Source organism: Emydura macquarii, unplaced genomic scaffold, assembly GCF_026122565.2.
Source record: "Emydura macquarii macquarii isolate MOO-44397 ecotype Brisbane River unplaced genomic scaffold, CSIRO-AGI_Emac_v2 contig_1390, whole genome shotgun sequence".
In the NCBI taxonomy this organism is placed as follows: domain Eukaryota; kingdom Metazoa; phylum Chordata; order Testudines; family Chelidae; genus Emydura; species Emydura macquarii.
Window position 1 is genome coordinate 6846980 of NW_027131527.1, and position 21278 is coordinate 6868257.

Genomic DNA, 21278 nt, shown 5'->3' on the forward strand with positions numbered 1-21278 from the left:
AAGGAGAAATTCCATCTATTACTATTTTATAATTCTTTCACAGACAGAAGGAGTATACACCAAGTTCTACATCCCAAGAGCTTAAAATTGTTCTTAAGGATAGTCAATGTAGAAAACACCTAAATATTTCTCTGAAGGCTCTATTTACAACACTTCCAACCAAATGCAATACTTCATGTTGAAAGACTATTTTACTTCAATTTTGAACAAGATTAATCCAAAGCTAAACTTAAGGTTTTCTGAATGTGATCATCAAGCACTCTCCATCTAGTATTTCTCCCCCACATATAATGATTAGAGAGCTACTGTTAGACATACTGCTTTTGGGCATGGATCCACCATTCTACATGTTCCAAGTTGACAACATTCTGGAAATTGACTAGTGGGACCAACTCTGATACCATAATGTTCTGTATTTTTAGTGCAGTAAGTTAACAGTCGATCCTAAATCCCTGATTGTGTCTTCAAAGCCGCCAGTACAGATGTGACAATGTGAAGTTCAGATCTATCTTATCCTATGGAAAAGGCACCAGATCATGGAAATAAAACAAATCTTGTATTAAAATACGGACCATACACAAAAAATATCATAGGACTTTGCTAAGTGATGAATCAATGGATTGTCAGATTAGGTTCTAGAGAGAACAGATTGACTCAAATATGACCCAGGAAACTAAACTAATATTAATGGGCATTTACAGGTATAATGAAGGATTTAAGAGAAAATTTAGGATTTTTTTAATTACTATGCTATTCCTCTGTAAAACAGAAAAAAACGAAGTATTCATGTATACTGAGTTTATACTATAATGTACTGGATTTCTTTTACTTCTCTCATGTCATATGTTACAAAAATTAAAATCCTCTATATCTGGAATATTCAGTATTAACATTCAAAATGTCCTGTAGAAGGGGTGAAAAGAAAAATCAGAGGGGAAAAGAAATTGGAGGTGGGAGAAATAATACAGAAAAAAGGAACACAAGTCAGACTGAAAAAAATAGTTTTTGAAAAACAATTAAGTGTACTCTTTAGATTATTCATCAAATTAAAGATGAAGACCAATAAGTCACTCATAGCTCGTAACACCAAAATGATTCACTAGACATACAGCCATCTGACTCAATCCATCAGAACCATCTCTGTGGCTACTGCATTTAAATTCAAAAAGACAATTTGTCAATGCAATCCTTCCCTCTTCAGTAATCATGAAACATCTAAACTGGGTATTTCATCCTGTCACCTTTCTCACCTTGCTGTCTGACAGTGCTCAGGCTGACTATGAAGCAATAAAACTCCTATCCAATGAACATTTTCAAACTCCCGGAGAAAATTTACTGTAAAGCAAGTTCTTCACCACATGAGTGAATGAATATCAGCTGCAGAAAAATATTCCAGGAGCCCACATTCTGAAGTTTTTTGTGGGGCTCCTCTCTGCCCAATAGGCCTATTAGTCAGGTCAGCCAGGGAGAGTTGTTGATGCTTCATTAGTCTTTATCCCCACTTCATTAACAACAGCTCTAAGAATTTCAAGGTGTTTTTACCCTACCAGATTACCTTGATCAGAAAACCCACACTCATACAAAACTAATCCAGAGGGAGAATGACTGTATAGTTTTTTTATGCAGCAGCAGGTAAGAGCAAGATGACTGCAGCTCATCTGCATGAGTTTTCAACTTCCTCAACTCTTCAGTTTTCGAGTGCAAAACCACCTGAAGGTATTTGTTTTTAGGCCTGGTCTACACTACAACTTAAGGCAGCTTATGTCCACCTAACTATGTAAGTTCTACACTAGGATGGTGCTCCTCACAATGTAAGTCACCCACTAAAGCAACCTAACTCCACCTTTGCAAATGGCGAAGCACTTAGGCCAGCGGTTCCCAAGCTTTTCTCTTCCGTGGCACACCTTGATACTTTTATTTATTTTGAGGCACACCACCATATAGTCTCCAAATGAACTCATGAAGATTCATGAGCCAATTCAGAACTCTTCAAGTAGTTTTTCAAAAAATTCCATGGCACACCTGTTCAGGCCTGAATGGTATGTGCAGCAGCACACCATTTGGGAAACACTGGCTTAGGTCAATGCAGTTAGGGCAACACAGTGTTTGTGTAGACACAGCATTACAGACATCACCTGTCGCCTGACAGCCCAGAGACCCGCTACTGCCTACTGGTAAGGGAATGGAGAGGGGTCAGGAGGAGAGGCAAAGCCCAACTGCTGCCCAGGCTCAGGCCTCCCTCCCAATTCCTCACCAGAAGGTGACACCAGTGCTCCAGGCCATCAGCCTGACAGTGCTCCAGGCTCTCAGCCCTGGCAGCCTGCTGTGTGAGCCTTCCCTGCCCCAGGGCTCACAGCTATTATTTCACATTTAGTCTCTGCACTGTCAGCCCTGGAGCCAAGGGACTCCAGCTCTGAGCCCTGCATGGGGCTGACAGCCTGGGGCAGAAGGGGGACTCCAGCTGCAAGCCCCATGCAGGCTGACAGCTGGAGCAGAAATGTGAAATAATAGCAGCTGTGAAACTGACAAGAATGTCAATTTCACTGCTGGTAGGCTCCCTGCTGTGAAAGTGAGCCCAGCACCTGATGTGAGCCATGTACAGCTTTCAGTGTCCCACTTCAGTAGGTGCAAAAGCTCCTGGTGAGGACACAGACCACTGACAGGAAGAGGATAGTGTGGACACCAACAACCAATTTAATTACTGCAGTGGCTGTAGTGCGACCTAATTTTGTAGTGTAGACAAGCCCTTAGTAAATGGACCTTCAGAGCAAGCTAATCTTTCTGCTAAATGAGTCAACTTTTTAGAGAACACATACAATATTCTGGGGCTTGTGACACTCAGAAGGATGCAGTTCACTTTCGCTAAATGCAAAACCAAGTTGCTGTTAGTTATTTCACATCTTTATAAGTTTCACATTTGATAGAATAAAAACCTTGTTATTTTAAGCAGATCTACTCTAAATAAAGTGGTAACCATCCATTTACATTTACTATGCCTTGTACAAGCAGTTAATTATTTAAACTTGCATTTTTCCCAAGCATCACCTTAGAGAGATTCCTTAATGCTGAAGTAGGCTAGGATACATTTCCTTGTCCATTGTTATGACAGAACTGTTGGACTAGAGGGATCCAAAGGGTACACAAGGTAATATGTGAACTGATTACTGCTGTTCAGACAAGCAGCAGAAATGTTTAACTAATTCTTATTTATCCAGAAAGGTGGAATTTGGGAATAAGGAGATTCCATTGCAGTTCTGAGGTGGGCAATTAGAATGAGAAAACTAAAATGTACAGCAACACACACACAAAAAAAAAAAAAGCAACAGCCAAATGATGAAACGTTAATAGGAAGCAAATTAAAAGGAACAAGAGAAAAATACATTGGTGAAAATGAGAACAGGAAAGAAAAATAAGAGGTAGAACCAGGCGAAAAAAAGCAATATCAGAAAGTATCAGAAAGAAGAGTCAGACTGAAAAGTTGTGGAAGCATTTTAAAAGACACTTATCTAACGAAATTCCTGTCTTCAGAATAATAATTAGACAGTTCTGATGAAATGACACAGTTTCAGGGAACAATAGTACAGGTAATGAGGTATTTATGCAACAGTGCTGGTATTTGATGTTGTAGTCAAAACTACTTCAACAGCAGGAGATATCCAGGACATTTAATCCTGCTTTCAGATATTTCTGAATCATGCATTCGGGGAAGTACTTATTAAACATCCACAGCAAACTGACTGTTTTCATAAATGTAAACTTTTTTAGTTTAGTGTTTTGAAACTCTAAACTTCTTTTAATGCTTTTTTGTGCAATTTTTTAGGTTTTTTTAAAAAAGCAAACAAAACAAATTCAATTGTGTAGAATCACACGGACTCCCAGATGGTTCTTCGTCAGGGTTCGAATCTTTGATCCAAAGCACAAACCCCTGCAACTTGAGCTAACAACAACAGACAGCTGTAGAAGGCGGTCATCCTCTATATGGGCCAACCTCTAGTCTAGAGAGAGATGAGGCCCACATTTTGCAAATGGGTTTCACAGCCACTTGACAATCTCTGTAGCTTGAAATAATTTAAACCAGCCTTAGAAAATCCTACTTGACCAAAATGAATATTTTTAAAAATTAATATTTTATTAATCTATCATCATGTACATCATGGTAAAGGATAGATGAGTAGAACATGGTCCTGGGACAGTACAGGTTTGACATTTTGTAAAGTTAGTTTGAAGTATTTGAAAAGGTATCTACTATTCAAATAAAGGTTTAAATAGGATTTCTGCTATTGCCAAAGGTAAATATACATTCAATGCATCAGATATCAGATGGAAGATTTACTCTCACTGTTGCAGAGGTCTTAAGAACATGCAAGATGTGTCCTTTAAAGTAATATCCATTTGTCTTAAGGATTTCCTGGGATTTTTATTTCCACGAGACAACATTAGATCTGTATACATTATATTTGAGTACACAAACATTTAACCTGTTAAATACAACAGTACCTACACATTTCTTACAACATCCTTTGATGGTAAAGATCTTGGATGTCACTGTAAGAAATTAGTAGATATGGTTGTATATAACAAGAAATTATGAGTAACCTTTTGCGTGCTTTGACAACTGGACAACATCACATCTTTAAAAATTATCCATTGTTTAAAATACTGAATCAGAAGTTCTAAACTTTTCTCTCCATACTAATCCTTTGCCCATTATCAAGTCAAGGGCATAACGAAAAGCTTTTGCAATTCAGGGTAACACTGGTATTTTTCTGTTAGTCGTGAAGTTTTAGATTAACAGCTTTTTGGTTTATTGCTGTTTGTGCACAGAGGTAATCTTTTCAAAGCACTGTGAACAGTTTGCTAGTTAATCAATACATTCTAAGCAAGCAGAGAACATAAGCACATAAAACACTGGTTCTGTTCAGACCCCACATAAGGATCCTTATTTATAGCTACCTTAATGACAGATTTAAACAAATGTTTAAAATTCAGAGATGTTCCCCACTAGATTATCAGTTTTAAGGTCAGTCAAATTTTCTGCTTAAAGTAGTTCAGCTTTCAGAGCATGAAGCATAAAGGGAGAAGCAGAAGGGAAGGACAAACTTACCTGCCATTATGGCATGCCATATTTAAAAAAAAGTCAGGATTTACGAATTGCCATGCTCAGTGAAGTCATTACAACTATTCTTCATTTAAAAACCTTTTGTTTTTAACATGGTAATTGTTCTAATTAAATATTTTAAATTATATTTTTTTTTAATCAGGTTGTTTGGATACTTGCTTATCAACCAACTCTGCTAATAAGGTTCAAGCAAAGTTACCAATGTCCTTGCTTGCCACCACCTGCACCATCAAACTTAGATCTCTGACACAAACTTGAGCTATGCAACAAAATAGGATGTCAAATGTATAAAAGAAATTTGTTATCCTGAAAGCTACACTTGCTTTTACTTTCGTCTTCCTTACCCTGCTTTTCTTTTTCATGTCACTGATAGACCACCACTATTTCTTTTCCACACAACAGATCAGCCCTCTTCTCCCCACCTGCTCCACCACATTGCATTATAAGCAACTTCACTCCACAATCTGTGATTCACTCAGGATAAAGTTACCATAAAAAATTGAGGGGGGGGTGGGAGGCGGCCACTAGTCAGAATGTTAAATAACCTATTAGGTGGTTATATTACTTAAATAGATGTTCTGCTCACAGCATACATGCCTTGGATAACAGAAATGTAAGGCTTTGTCCAAAATTTACCCATCTCCGCTCAAAGCCCAGCTGACAGCAAACCTTTGCTAAATGCAACTATACTGCCTACCACAACTGTTACTTTCTTCAAATACAGGTGTGTGCAAAAGCAAAGAGAAAATTTCTTAAAGACCCTGAGCAGTCTTCAGAAAAAAATCCTAATTCAATATATTTAAATCATGTAGATTATTTAAAAGATTTTGGCATACTATGTGTGTTTCTCTTTTCCTTCAAGGTCCAGCTTTATGCGTCATTACAGCATACAAAAGGAGTCAAGGTATCATCTTGTTATTTTACTATACAAGACTTCTCTAAATAGAATGTGTCACAGTAACAGGGCTAGTTGCACCTCTGTCCCCTAAATGGGATCACTGACTGCAGCCCTCAGGTGTCAGGACTTGTGCCTTTACCACAATTATCCCACTAAGACCAGGACCTTGGTTACAGTATCCTTTGTATCCACTGTTTTTACCCTGCAGGTCTGACTAGGTTTGATGCCTGTGATTCTTCTCTTTGGGAGTCTGACCAGTGGTGTATGTAGTGACACCCCTTTTCAGGTGCAGCTAGTTGAACTTATTTGCTACACTTCCAGAAATCCCTTTTCTGATACAAGCCTTGATGCTGCTTCCCTCTGAAGCAGGAACAATAGTTACAAATTTGAACAAGTATTCTCTGCAGCTACTAGCAAAGCACTGATGAAAAGCACACATTTTTGAAAATGTTACTTTATCTCCACTTTTGTCGTTTTCTAGTTGAAAAACGATAAAAAATGGTGATCCAACTGGGCTGCAAAAATCCCATCCCCAGGTCTCACTGTACGAGGAAATCAGACTGCAAAGGAAAAAAGTGAACACCACAGAGCATGAAAATTCTTTGATATGATTGTTTTTTATCATGTCTGATTCATTAAAAACCTCACATGCTCTTTCTACAGAAGGCTGTACCACAACATTGGGTGAATTTATTCATGTAACAGAAGTTTTAAATATCATGCTGTGCATCATCACTAATAACTACAATAAATAAACTCCAGGAAGTCTAACTATGCAGCAATAAGCAGGAACATTAAATACCGGGACAGTATTATAGAATAAAGAAATCTTGCAAATATTTCCAAATTTATTGGGAAAAAGGGCAATCACACATACAAGAAATAATGTAGGATTTAAGTGTGCATCCTAACATGAAGCAATTTTCTTCTCTATTTTATGGGCCACTCCTCACTTTCTATGGATAGTATACGTATCTTTTCACTACCACCTTATTTCTGGTTTCTATCAATATCTCCTTCTTCCCCATATACAGTTTTAAATTTCTTCACCTCATCTTTGTTTCAGTCTCTCCCACAGAGGTTCACCCTTTTCCTTGGGAGATGCTTGGAAGATCCCTTCTCCCCACACATTGTAAGTCATCCATTTTACTTCCTTCTGTTACCAGGCCTAGTTCTTCTGTTACCAGGCCTAATTTCAGAGTGACTACCCCTCTAGCTAAGGAGAACTGGATGACTTCAATCAGCGAGAAGGGTCCAACTAAAGAAGAGAGCACAATATGAGATGCTTCTAGACCCTACCAGCACAGACGGCAAAAAGACCATACTAATATTCTCTACCTTAATCCACTGGAACTGCTTTCCTCTTTTTGGTCTCCTTTCTCTTTACAGCCTACATGTCTCTCTCTTCCTTCTATCCTATTTGTTTAGTCTGCTACTGCCTCTCTAGAGGGAATATTTTTGTGCACTTTGCTCTGCCCTGTTTTCCCTCCCTTTCTCCAGCACTTTCAACAGGGTTTTTGGTCTTCCTCCCTTAAAAGTGTACTTGTATTTCTGCTCTTGAATTTAGTATTCTCCAAAGCAAGTCAAAGCATTAGTTTCACTCTGCTGCTTCTAATGGGCCACACTCTAGAGAACAAAAAAGTATAGATGTGATCTGCTGCTGGGGATGGTCTGCCAAAGGAGCATAAATAAAAATAAAGTCTTGTCTTCCCCTCTACTCTTAACATTTTAAGAATTACTTACGCTAAATAGATGTTTCCTATTTTTATTATCCTATTACTGTAGCACATCTAATTTGCTAGACATGTCTTCACTCCCCCAGCTCAACATCTGAATATCATTATCATGCCTATGTTAATTCCTACATATGTTGGAAGTCCAAGATAATGAATTAGATGATGGGCTATATTCTTAGCCGTCCTGCAGAGTTACTTTGCCCTATGCATATTGGTGGTCTTCCAGTTTCTCCCTGAGATTCCACTCTATTGTACTCAGTATAATGCACAGTGAATTACTTAATTAAAATAATCCAATAGCATCACCTTGCAGTCTGCAGTGCACAGAACATAGCAGAATGGTAGGGAGAGCAAAAGAACTAGGTAATGGAACAAAGCAGCAGAGAGAAAAAAGGACCCTGCTGTGGTCTTTAAAAAGTGAACAGAAAGTTTTTCAACACAATAGATGAACCAAGCAAACATTATGCTTTTGCATAAACTTGATCAATGTGTGCTAACAGTCATCTTCCCTTCCCAATGTGCACTACTACAATGTGTCTATCAGCAGAGAAAGATTCAAAATGACTAAAAGACACCTATTACGGGTAGCAGTCTAACTATAAGTATCTGGGGAAAATCTACCTGTCAAGTAGGGTTGCCAACTTTCTCATTTCTGAAAACTGGACACCCCGCGTAGGCCCCGCCCCGCTTCTCTCCTCCCCATATCATTCCTCTCCCCTCCACTGTCAATGTTTGCTGCTTTCCCCTCCTTCCCCTTCTTCATTCAATCCTCTCCACCTGCCTCCCTGCCCCAGCTGGGCTCCCTCTGCTCCAGGACTGGTTCAGCAGCTGCACCCTGATGCAGAGCCTGCTGCCTGCCTACGAGAAGCAGGTAGAAGATGACCCCAGTTGATCAGGGATTGGTGCAGGCTGATTACCTGGCGCCTCCCCCACCTCACCTGCAGTAACCGAACTTCTGGTGCCCAGTCAGTACATCTGACCAGAGACTGCCATGTCCCCTTTTTGACCGTAATTTCCGGTTGAAACTGGATACCTGGGTTTTTTTTGAGGAATGTGAATACAACAGAATATTCAGAAGGCATGGAAGCCGTTTTCAAAAAGAAAATAAATTACTTGTGAATGCTCATGGGTAAGGAAACATGATTAGGGATTCAAGGTAGGTGGTAATAGGGGAAGAGGAGTTTGGGTAAGCAGTGAAGGATGGGGGTATTATGGGGAGGGGGTAAACTGGAATAGTTGCAGGGGCTTGGCTGAAGAGGGATTAGAGGGAGTAGAAGGGGTAGCAGAGGAATTTGGGGGCTAGTGGTGTGGGGATTTGTCATCCCTGAATTTTCCTCCTGTGTGTGTGTTCTGGGATCTGGAGGAGCCCCATCCCTCTGAAGGTGTCTGAGCCTCTCTTCTTGCCTCCTGTGTATTCTGGGACCTAAGGGACCCTGCTGCTCTTGAGGTGTCTGAGTGTCTCCCTGCCTTTCCACGTGAGCTAGGATCTGGGGGAGGGAGAAATGAAAGTAAATTTAAACATCTAAAATGCAGAAAATGAATAATTAAAATACACATCTCTCCCACGTAGGATTGGGGAAGGGGCTGACCAGAGTATGTATGGGAGAGGCCCAGGTTAGAAGAGGGGAGGTCTGGGTGAACCTGGGGCATGGCTGGAGTAGCCTGGCTGAAGTAGAGGCAGGATTCCTAGCTAGGGATTGACAGAGGTAGATTAGAGTAATTTGCCTGCCTGCTTCCCTTCCTCCCCAAATTTCTGTCACGGAGATTGGATTCAAACTCACAGTGCTTGGGATGATCCTCAGAATCATACTCTTGGAGCCATTCAGGGTCCATAATATAGTTTTCCAGATATTTAGCCCTGGTCTGCACGAAGAAATAAGGTGAGTATGTCACCCAGGTGTGGAAAAAAACAATCTAACCCCTGGTGTAGACAAAGCTAGGTTGATGTAAGCATTCTCCCGTAGATCTGACTACCACCTCTCGAGGAGGTGGACTGCCTAAGCTGTAGTGTCTCCATTCAAGTACAGATGTGACGCTGCAGCATTTTAAGCGTAGACAAGCCGTTAGACAGACAGAGAGAGACAGACTCTCTCTCTCTCTGGCATGCAAGATGACAACAGAGCAGCAGCAACTGCATTAGGGACAGTCGGCTTCTCAAAACCCAGAGATAGAGATAACTGGTCTAATGAGACATAGAATGTCTGTAGACACTACTTACACCGATGGGAGGGCTTCTCCCACTAGTGTAGGTAAACTACTTCCCTGAGAGGCAGTAGCTAGGTTAATGGAAGGATTCTGTCAACCTAACACTGTCTACACCAGCAGTTAGGCTGGCATAGCTACGTCTCTTGGGGTGATTTTTCAAGCCCCTGAGAGACACAGCTCTGCTGATGTAAGTTCTCAGTGTAGACATACCCATACAAAAACTACAGGGAAAGATTAAAGGTTATGTACAGGGGAATATGCATGTAGACCTTGCCCGTTTTTCCTTTTTGCTCTGCATGCTGTGTACCTATGAGTGAATGAATAATGCTTTACTTTGAAGAAGCTTATTTTGAATCACTAACACCACAGCTCCTCAGGCAGATGGGCCTTACAGGTGCAAAACCGAGATAGGCCTCTTGCAGGAATATCATTGGGGAACTGGGGGAGCTACAGCCCAGAGATCCAGTCAGAATGGCAGGGCTGCGTGGTTCACCCAGAATAGCAGACATGGCGCAGGTCTGTCAACTAACCTGTGCATTCAAAAAGAACTAAAATGGCTCAATTCACCCTGAAACCTTGACATCAAATAGAAAAATTTAATCTAACCCAATCCCAACATTTTTGTATGATATGAAACTCCAAAACATCTGTTTTGAAGTCCCAGTGCATACAATGCGTTTTTCCTAACCCATAAAAAGAACGCCCCCTCCCCAATTCAAAGGAAAAGAGCTACTTGAATATAGCAATGCAAAGTAACATATCGATAATCCCACCAACATTGAAGATCTACAGGTTAAAATGTTTTTTGATCTGTAATGATCTGGAATTAAATTCTATATGAAATAGAAAATATTTTGCCATTTCTCCCCTGGCATCTTGACTTCCAGTGAAAAAAACTTCAGCAGTTGTAATTCTTACAAGTTTCTATCTGTCTATTTCTTATAAATATTTAATATACTAACTGTCAATATCATTCTAACAGTAACACTGTTTCAGCTCTTGAAGAAGCCAGGCTTTTCTATTTTATTTCTATAATATAGACAAACAAAGTGTTATCACAACATCTTGACAATGTCTTCCTCTGGACATTTAATGCACTCAAGTCTAATCAGCAATACTGAATGTAAACAGACAATGCATGCACCCTTTTCTACCATCTGTGAAAGTTGGCCAACCATGCAAGTAACAATATTGCTCTTTCCACAGCAACCTAAGCTGACAGAGTTCACTATCAAGTTTCCTTTTTCCTTTGGATACTTCTACCTGTGGTTCAAGGTCAGGAGACACTTCTTAAACAGAGGCAAGTGTAATAAAAAGAGGAAATGCAACCTCACTTGCACAATTGTCCATTTTTTTATGAAAGATCTGACGAGCTAGCCAGTTCTATCATGACTGATTGTGTATCGTTAAGGAGCAATAAACTAAGTCAGATTCCTGACTCTCAAAAGTGGGTATTAATAAAATGGGCAGTTTTCTAAAATGAACAGTTTCCAGTGATTACTTGTGGTAAAGTTTTGCTTCAGCTTTTGAAATATCTTAGTAATTTTACACCTCAAGCCTTCCCAAATATATATATCTTCCACCAATTCACCCCACATACATCCAGCCAATACATTCAAGACTTTGTCACATCTCTAGACTACCATTTGAGCCACATTGCAGGCACATTTAAAAAAAATGTTCCAAAAAAGATCGCCAACTGAACTCTAATGATTGGAACAGAGAAGAGACTATTCTACAGCCAGCAGGAGCCACAGTACAAAATGGTGGTCCAACTCATTTTTACACAAACCATATTAAAATATTACAGCTTACAGATACAAAATTAAAGAAATTTGAGACGTGTGTGTAATGTTCATTCTGAAATGAAAATTCAATGAAAAGCCTAAGCCTCGCATATAGGGCTCCAAACACTATCCATTAGAAGAGAAAGGCAAGCCAGTCTCTAAATTCTGTCCCACTATAGGTTTCATTCTGCACTTGTCCACTTCCAGACACTGCTGACGGGTTTCCTTCCTTTCCACCTCCGCCACCATCACTCCACTCACCACTCCTTAAACATCTCCTCTGGATTTTTCTTATCTAGTTCTTCCTTCCACCCCAAATTTCCATGTACTTAAAGCGTACTGCAAAGGTTTCTATTTTTATTTTATTTTTTTTAAACCAAATGTTTAAGAGAGATTCTAGAAGAGAAAAAAGTATATTAACAGCATATTTTCTATTGAATTGATAGTAAACTGAAATATTCATTAACTTTGCCAAACTTTAACTGTCTGGGTTGGAAGTTTACTTGCTATGTTAACGGTCTCTGATTGACATTATATATACATAAAGTTTCAGCAAAAACAGTTCAGCTGTTTGAACATGAGACTGGAGGAAAATAAGTTGTTTTGCCAATGCCAACTGTTCCATTGAGAAACTGTAGCATCTCTGTAGTACCTTTTGCTTTACCCACGAAAATCCACGCAAATTTGCCTAAGTAATGAGCCACTGAAAATCTGAACACGCTCAGCAGAGGTTTGTTAGAGGCTGGCAGCAAAATTCTCCAAACTTTGTGTCTCCTTAGCATGTTCCATCCCAGTGCAGAATAGGGAGTTTTCCTTCAGCTATTCTTCCAAGATGTTGAGAGCAACAGTGGCACTGGGCCCTAGATCTCCTACATTCTCACAGTGCTTCCCCCATTGGCATCCAGACAACATAGAGAAAGCAGCCAAACTCAAATACAAAGATGTACAGAGCAGAGAAACGACAGGCTAGGGAGGTAAAGAAACAGAGGGGAAGAGGAGTGGAAGAGTCTAACCACTAACGCACACTCCACTGCAGAACCTGGAATAGAACCCAAGATTCCTGAGTCCTCTGTCAACAAATGCTTGTAAAACCCACTGGCAAAGAATGTGTCTCAACCCTTTCTAATGGCAGGTCCACAGAGGATAATATCTTACTACCAAATACTCCATTAGCTCAAGAGGCAGACGTCTGTGCTGTGGAGCCGACTTTTACAAACCTGTTACTGAAATGTTTGGGTTTTTTCAACTTGCCTTTTTTAACAAGCTAGAAAGTGACATTTATACAAGCTATGTCAATATAATGTTAAGGTTGCAAACTCAACCACTTAAAAATTAGAAAATGCCAGAATTAAGGTTGCCCATAAAATATCTATTTTGACAAATTTAACAAAATTGCTATAGTTTAAAAAAAAATCTTGAAGAATAAGGGCCTAATGCTGCAAACACTTAAGCAGGTACATAACTTTGCTAACATGAATAGTCCCATTGAAGCATATGCATAAATATTTGTAGAATCAGAATTAAAATTGTTTTTCTTAAAAACAGTTGTGGCACGAAGTCTGTGTCACTACAAAACAAAATTATTTCAATGTTAATGAAAACACAAGGCTTTCAATACATTAACAAATTTATTGTAAACATTTTATACACAGGCCAAAATTTTCAAAAACAGAAGTCCAACTTTTAGGCTTCAGAGCCCATATTTAGGCACCTAATGGTGGGATTATCAAAAGCACCTAAAACTAACTTAGGAGCACAAGTCCCATTAACTTCACAAGGCCAACCCTGAATGGAAATGCTTTGACCTGGCTATATGCTCCCACTTTCTTGACTTATATAAGTTCAAGCTATAGAAGGTGGTGCTGATGAGCAAAGAATCGTGTTACATTTGCAATCAATTTTTAACTTACAGTAGGGAAGTAAATGAGGCCGTTGGCATGCCTTTTTATGTTTGAAAACTTCTTTGTAGAAAAGAAGAAAATTAAAGAAACAAGTTACAACACATCCATTTTTAGAAATTTAACACTATAAAATGTAAATAATCTTATTTAATTTTTTTAAGCTTAAATACAAAATTCATGATTAAATAAAATAAAAATAACCTCTAAAAAAATCTTATCTACCATGGCACCAGGCATCCTATGTACTGAATGAGGCAGGAATCTTGTGGGGGAAAAAATGGCATGTATCGATGTAATTAAAGACTATCATAATGTATATGCAAAAGGGAGCAAAATTAAGGTTACATAAGCAACTTTACTTCTGGAATGTCTTAGTGACTGATTTTGTAACACTGTAATCGTAACAGTCTCCTAATGTAAGTGGGTTGTTTTGTTTTTTTTAAAGTAATTCGATAATACTTCAATTCTGTACAGCGCTGTTTCTAAAGCACTGCGCAAACTTTAATCATCCCAACAACAGCCTTCAGTGTTGTTGCACAAGGTTGAGAGCATAATATCAAGACGAGGCAGTTGCACAAGCATAAATGATACTCTGATCTCACATCATTGGTGACAATAAGTGAGAAAATACTTAGCGCCCAAAATTAATTTGCAGGCCTGACAGTCTAAGAAAACTAAGTATCTTCTCACTTATTGTTGGTCTATGTTGTTTTACACGAACATAAAGGTATATAGATGAACGTGAGTCTTCCCAGCATGTGGGCTGTGAACAAGGACCCTTGCAACACAATGATCTGTACTCCAGTGTGCTAGCACTGCAGAGACTTTTACCAAATTTGATATGGAATCAGTAAGCATGCAAACATGAAACCTTGATGCCTTCCCCCCCAATTGAATATACCGCGTAGAAACACACTTTAATATAGGCTTTTTGCACAAAATACCTATTTTCAAATTCACCCCTCTGCCACCAAAAGTTCACACACAAAAAAGATCCTTTGCTATTCTGCAGAAAGCTCTTAAACAATTCCAAAAGCTGTTCGCATTTGTGCGGAATTCAGTGATAATGGGGCACAAACACAAACAAACGTTAGCCTTATTAAGGGGGAAAAAATAAAGGTTTGCCAAAAAGAAAACAAAAGGAGAAAGCTGTCAACCTGGGTTAGGTTGTGAGGGAATAAACACAAAAAGCAATATAGTATTTAGTAAAAAGTAGAGTAAATGATAAGCAAAGTATAATTACTGTTTTCCCCTACACACCTCCCAAACTAAATATTTAAGAGAAATTGTGATGAGTTCTCCATGGCCTCCACTCTCTCTCCTTGCTGATTTTATTTTCCTAATCATCTCTTTTCTATATTTCAGCAGCTATTTCAAACAATTGACTGCACTCTAGCTCTCCCCTTTGTGCTCATCATTATGTCACCTCATTCTATTTTCAAAGTTCTAAACTGCCGTGCATTACTGACTGAACCACTTCTAAGAGCTAACTGTTCAGAGATCCTTCAGAAGATGTTAGATTTTCTGGTGTACCCACAGGTTGCCATAGAAATGTTGTACTTTTGCTTCATTCTTCTGAGATTTTTTAAAATAAACTGCACCAGTGGATTTTAGATTTGAACAAAAACAGCACCTGTTTATAAATTAACATCTGTTTAATACTGAATGTATTCAATCCCCAAAGAAAACCCCAGAGTATACATTTTGGAAATTAGTGCAAAAATCTAATGATTATCTTTAGAAATTACACACAGATATATTTTTTAAACTATGCTGAGTATATCATCTCACCATAAAAGGCAAAAAATAAAGTCTCTGATAAGATCCCTCACCCCTCTGAAAATAAATAAAATAAAATAACATAGTGTAATAAAAACACAACACATCTGCTTCTTGTAAAGTATTACGAGAAGCATATATTTCCCTGATCGGCATTATAGTGGTCAACCTTGACTAAAGTACTACTGCATTATATTTTATGCACTTTTCCTACAGACACTCTACTGGACATTCAAATGCCTACTAGGAGAGCAGAAGATTTCTCTTGATGAGTTCCAGAATACTTTCCTTAACCACCAAACCTAAGAGTCTATATACCCATGCTGTCAATAGTAAGAAGTAAAGTGGGTAGCCACTTAATTGGTAAAATACGTGTAATAAAGCTAAGAATTAGCTAGGCATGACACAGCTAAAATATCAGAAAGGACATTTATGAGCATTTGCACTCAGACTGATCCTGAATATCAATGTGTCTATTGACCTAAGGAAGGGTGTGTAAAGCCAAGACCAAATTTCAATATATACAAATGTGGGGTTAATTATAATGCCACAGAATTTTGCTTGTGATTATAAAACAATATGCTTGCATGTTAGTTTTGATAATGAAATTCTGACTATCATCACTCAAACACTGTTCATTTAAAAGCACCTGATCTCTAAAACAACGGAAAACTAGAGCAGCTGTACATTAATCATATTTACTTATTGCCCAATCGCATAATTCAAGATGTAGTTAGATTTCTAATTATCCTTCTAAATGTTCATAAATCAATGGTCCTTCCTCACACAGGCTAATGCAATGTGTTTCTCACAATTTTAAAATGACAACCAGACCCTTTTATCTAGGGGCATTTAAGTTTTACACTTTTTAATACTGTGTTTCTGTATCTGCAACAATGATGCTAAACAGTCTTTAAAGACTATTTCTATAAATAAACTTTTCAGTCATCATTTAAATGAGTTTCCAACCAATCTATTAACGTAAAATGTGTAGTGAGCACAAAAAAAAATAAAATTAAAATACTGTTAGATATTATAAGGTACTGTTAGAAATACTGCATATTTCCTTAACACTTGTCTTATCAGATGAGGAGTGTGAATTGAAAAGGTACTGAGTGAAAGTATCCATAAATTATGTATCCTTAAATGAACTGTCCTCCATCCAATTCAGCTATCAGGGACTTTAGGGAATGTCTATATTCTTTCTACTACACAAACCCCAGTACTCTTATGTCCCTTAAAAGTCTTAATCTATTTTAATAAACCTGCATGTTAATTATCAATTACCAAATAAAGCCAAAGTTTAGAACCCATCTATTAGCACAGAGGATTTCCCACTGAGTGGCAAATTTGAGGCCCCCATCCACTGGACCCTTACCTTGGCACAGATCCAATGGCAGGATCAGGACCATAACCAAATGCAATAAGCATTCACAATATTTCAGAAATGCTTAAGGCAGTATGATTATGGCTCACTGTCATTTTCTACTCCAGTTTTCATAAAGAGTATTAAAATAGAAAAATATTTTAAATAAACTAATTAATATGGCACCTGTTTTGAAAAACTTAGCCTGGGAGACTTTTCTGAAAGCATTTGAGGGAGAGAGAAGAAAAATGTTCACTTTATGCAAAAATACATTAAGACTTACAGACAGCTCTGAATATGTTATGATTAGATCCATTTTACTTGAAGGGCTTGGCAGGAGGAACCTTGTTTGAGCTACAACAGCATCAAACACTGCTATGAAAACCCAGTATTTTAAACCCAGTTGAATCTGTGCCAATAGGCACTCAGGCAGTTAGTTCCCCGAGGCTCTTACCAGGAGTGAGCACCAACCCCCTCTATGTACTAAACTATTTCCAATTAAGCCGGACATCTGGGGACCAAATAAAAACGGCAGCACCTCCAACCTCTTTACCCCAGCTCCCAGACAAGGTGCTCTATATTTACTCCCAAGAGAGTCCTTTTTTCTCCCCTAACCACCTATCTGCAAGGGCGTAGCAAGCAGTAGGGAAACAGCAGCGAAAGCCTGTGAGGGAAGCGCCTGCCCCCTCCATCTGCTGGCTTAACAGAGAGGTGCAGACACGGTGTGTCCCGTCCCCCCCACCCAGCGCCAGGCTCCTGGGCAAGCCTCTTCGCAGCGTAAAGCTCCGGGAGTTTCCGAGGTCACCGAGTTCTCTGTTTCCCCCCGGCACTTCCCACCCTCCGGGCCTCTGTGTGCATCACTTTCCCGACACCCGCCTGTGAACTGCCCTGGCAGCGTCTTTCTGGGAATTACACCCCGCCGCGGTGAGCTCCTCAGGACACCGCCGGGGGGGGGACGAGCACCCGCCAAAGGGGGGTGGCCCAGGGATCTCCTCCCGCACCCCAAGGCAAACAACCGGGGGAGCCCAGCAACCCCACCGCAAGCCACCCGAGGAGCGGGGGACCTCTCCCCCCTCCTTCAAAGCCACGCGGGAAACCTGCCCGGCCCAGGCAGCGCCGCCTCCCAGCCAGGCACCTTCAGCCCCGGGGCGCCGCCCCCGCCGAGACTAGCGGCGGCGCCTCGCCGTCGGGCACCTCCCTCCCGGGATGGCGGGGGCCAGACACGGCCCGGCCCGGCCCTGCCCGACGCACCGCGCCGCCCGCCCGCCCGCAGCCCCTTCAGCGAGCCCGGGGCTGCCAGGCAGCCGCGCCCCACCGCCCCGGCCGGAGGCCCGGCACTCACGATGGTGACGCTGGCCTTGCGCAGGTCGCGGTTCTCCTCCTGCAGCGCTTTGCACTTCAGCTTGTAGGTCTCCAGCTCGATCTTCAGCACCTTGTTCTCCTGCTGCAGCGAGGCCAGCCGGTTCGTCAGCTCCTCCAGCCGGAACGGCGAGATCACGATGCCGCCCGCCTTGCCGCCGGGGCCCGCCGCGGAGCCCGCCAGCGCCGCGCCGCTGCCGTCCGTGTCGCTCTCGCTGGCGCTGTCCGCCATCGCCGCGGCCGCCGCCTCCCAGTCCCCAGCCAGCGGCTGCCTGCCTGGGCTGCCTGCGACGCGAGGGGCAGCGGGGAGGGGGGCGGGGCCGGCCGAGACGCACCGCCTGGGCCGGGCAGCAGGGCGCAGGCTCTGAGCCGCGCTCGCTCGCCGGCCAAGCGGGAGAGCTGCCCGCCGCGCTGCCGCTGCCAGCCCACAGCGACACCGCCCGCGGCCCGGCGCTACTGCAGCCGCCCCGGCCAGAGCGGGGGCGAGTCTCCTCCCCAGCCCTGGGCCTGGCAGCGCACCTCTCCCGCCTTTGCACACGATGAGGTGACTGAGGAGGACGTGTCTCTCTCCCCGCGACCCAGAAACCACCACCCTATGGCCCCGCAGCCGCACGCTCCATCCGAGAAACCTCCCAGCCCCCTGCCCAGCCCCCACCGCTACAAGCCTTCTGCCCCACAGCCTGCTGCTATTCCTGCACGTGCATACACCCGCCCCGCATTGCAAACGCAAACCCCTCCCTCCTCCAGTCTCACCTCGCCCAGCCCCATGTCCTACGGTGGCCGCGCGCCCGCTCGGGCAGCGGGGACCTCGCCCGCCCACCCACACAAATCATTCACGCACGTGCTGGAAAGGGGGGTACTAACTAACAAAGAATCCTGCTGCTGGGGAACCCTGGCTGGGCACACGTGGCTCTGACTCTGAGCCGGTTTTAGCCAGCAAAACTCAGCCAGTCAGATTATACCCAGAAGAGTAGACCTGCAAACATGACCTCATTTTAAAACTCCCCTGGAGACTGGAGGAAAGTGTATTTGCATTACTCAGCCCTCGACCTCCCTCCGCTCCCCTTTGCCTTTAATTTGCCGCACACCTATGGAGTTCTATAACGAATACTCCTCCCAACACCATAGCATGCTGTGTGGTCGAGCTTGTTTGATCCTGTAACCTGTGAAAGGCTGAGATTTGTTATTGCTATTATTATTATGGCTTTTAAGCAACGTGCCTGATAAGGAGCTGTATAAAAAAATAAAACACCAGCATACAGAAAATGTTGATCCAAGGATTTGCCCGTGGTAAGAGACTTTGACGATTTAACCTTTGCGTCCATTAATTGTTAAAAAGTTTCCCATTTGAGGGCAGGTTGTTATATAGTTTGCTGCAAATTCTGCTCTTTCCCCCTCTCACAGGTTTATGCAGTGTTTCTTAATGATAATGTCAATGTTTATGCCTAAACTTTTTAGGTTTTGTGTAAAAATAAAAAAGTGCAAACCATTTTTCAGAACATTAATATGTTCATGCACTTAACAAAATACTTACTGTAGAGTTTTCCTCACTTGTTCTTGATGTAAAGTGTTTTGTTTTATGATAATTTGAGGACATTTTTCTTGTACCTTTCTTGTGGACATTAGTATATAATTGTTTTCTCTACTAATAGGTAGTTTAATAAGAACTGGGTTGTAATATCTCATCTCACCTTGGTAATATCATTCCTCTCTGGAGTCTGATCCTGCCTTAAGAATCCTGCGCCCACAAAAGACTCTCAGACCTCATTGGGGCTCTGCAAGAGTGTAGGATTCCACTCTCATGATTCTCAGTACAGGACAGAGGCTTCAGTTTTTAATGTGTGTGGGCCTTGTACTTTAAACATCTAGGACCCCAGGTTTTTTTATGACTTAAAAGGCCCAAAGAGTTTTTTCTTGTAAACCACTCTGAAATTTCTTTATATGTTATGAGGTCCTTGTATGACTAAGTAGACACAGAGCAGGACAATCCAAAATTAGACAGATTTAAACAAGCCATATTTCCTTGCTGCCACGTCCTACCCCTTCCAGTATCAAAATCCTAAACATATTGAATGTGTGCTCTTTGTTGTTTTAATTTTTGCCTTTCTATCCCAGCATTCTAGACTGGGCTTCCTAGTATTAGGGCCAGAGTCTGCTAGGGAGGCAACATGGTATTGAGAGAACTGGGTTCACAGAAGAGTAAGGCCAAAATTTACAGACTTGAGTACTTAAATTTTAGAAATTCTATCACTATTGAGGCACAAAAATAAGAGTGACTTCATTTTTAGAGGTTTGAGTACCCCAGCTCCTCTTGACTACTTGCATGCATAAGTACTTCTCAATGTGACAAACAGTTTCCAAATCAGATCCCGAGTAACCGAGGATATGCCCCAATGTTGTTTGTGGTACTGGAAATGTGGGGGCATATTTTAACTGAGTGTAAAAAAGTTTTCGTCCTGCCTTACTGCTGCTTTAATACACTCACAATGAATGGTAATATTTTTGACATATTTTAAAAAATATTTAATCAAACTTCTTATGTCCAAACTTTTAGGTTTTATGTTTCAAAAAAAAAAAAATGCTAACTGTGGCTTCAATCCTGCATTGTGATGTGCTCAGGATGACTGCTGTGCCCACACAGAGTATGGAGCTTTATACAAGAGTAGCAGTCATCCAGTGCACAGTCACAATGAAGGATTGGAGGAGCCCTAATATTTTACAAAACTTTAATATTAACATGCAGTTAAAGCAAGCAATGATTTGTGTGTGTGTGTGTATGTATGTATGTATATGTGTTCCTCTGCTGTGTTGTGAATCCAAATGCAACAAAATTGCATTACTGCATGAGAACCAGAACCAGAAAGGGATAGGGTGAAAAAAAATACAGTGAAAACCTAAACAAACAATAGGTGAGGTTAAGATTTTTGTCATGCTTATTTTTAGTAAAAGTTAGGGACAGGTCATAGGCTTCTGTGAATTTTTTTATTGCCTGTGACCTGTCCCTGACTTCTACTAAAAATAACAGGGACAAAATGGGGCTGATAGGAGTGGGGGAATTGAGAACTTGAGCCCTGCTATGAAAGGGGGAGGGGCGTCCAGCCCCTACTGCCCACAGAAGCTTGGAGCTG

General features: G+C 41.2%; 1 protein-coding gene and 2 long non-coding RNA genes across 3 annotated transcripts in view; 2 read left to right on the plus strand and 1 right to left on the minus strand.

Annotated features, from left to right (window-relative positions):
- The window catches only part of CCDC6 (coiled-coil domain containing 6), a 78877-nt gene extending 60223 nt beyond the window's left edge, over nt 1–18654 (minus strand). Inside the window, exon 1 of the mRNA XM_067552567.1 lies at nt 18134–18654. Within this exon, the coding sequence (XP_067408668.1) occupies nt 18134–18382 (249 nt within the window). The 5' untranslated portion in view covers nt 18383–18654. The remainder of the gene's footprint in view (nt 1–18133) is intronic.
- LOC137156029 (uncharacterized) lies at nt 17554–18476 on the plus strand. Its single transcript, XR_010920644.1, has 2 exons — nt 17554–17715; nt 18194–18476. It is a non-coding gene; the product is annotated as an uncharacterized lncRNA (long non-coding RNA).
- A 77-nt stretch (nt 18655–18731) lies between the features above and the next one.
- Nucleotides 18732–21278, plus strand: part of LOC137156026 (uncharacterized) — a 49199-nt gene continuing 46652 nt past the window's right edge. Inside the window, exon 1 of the long non-coding RNA XR_010920641.1 lies at nt 18732–19440. This is a non-coding gene — a long non-coding RNA (uncharacterized lncRNA). The remainder of the gene's footprint in view (nt 19441–21278) is intronic.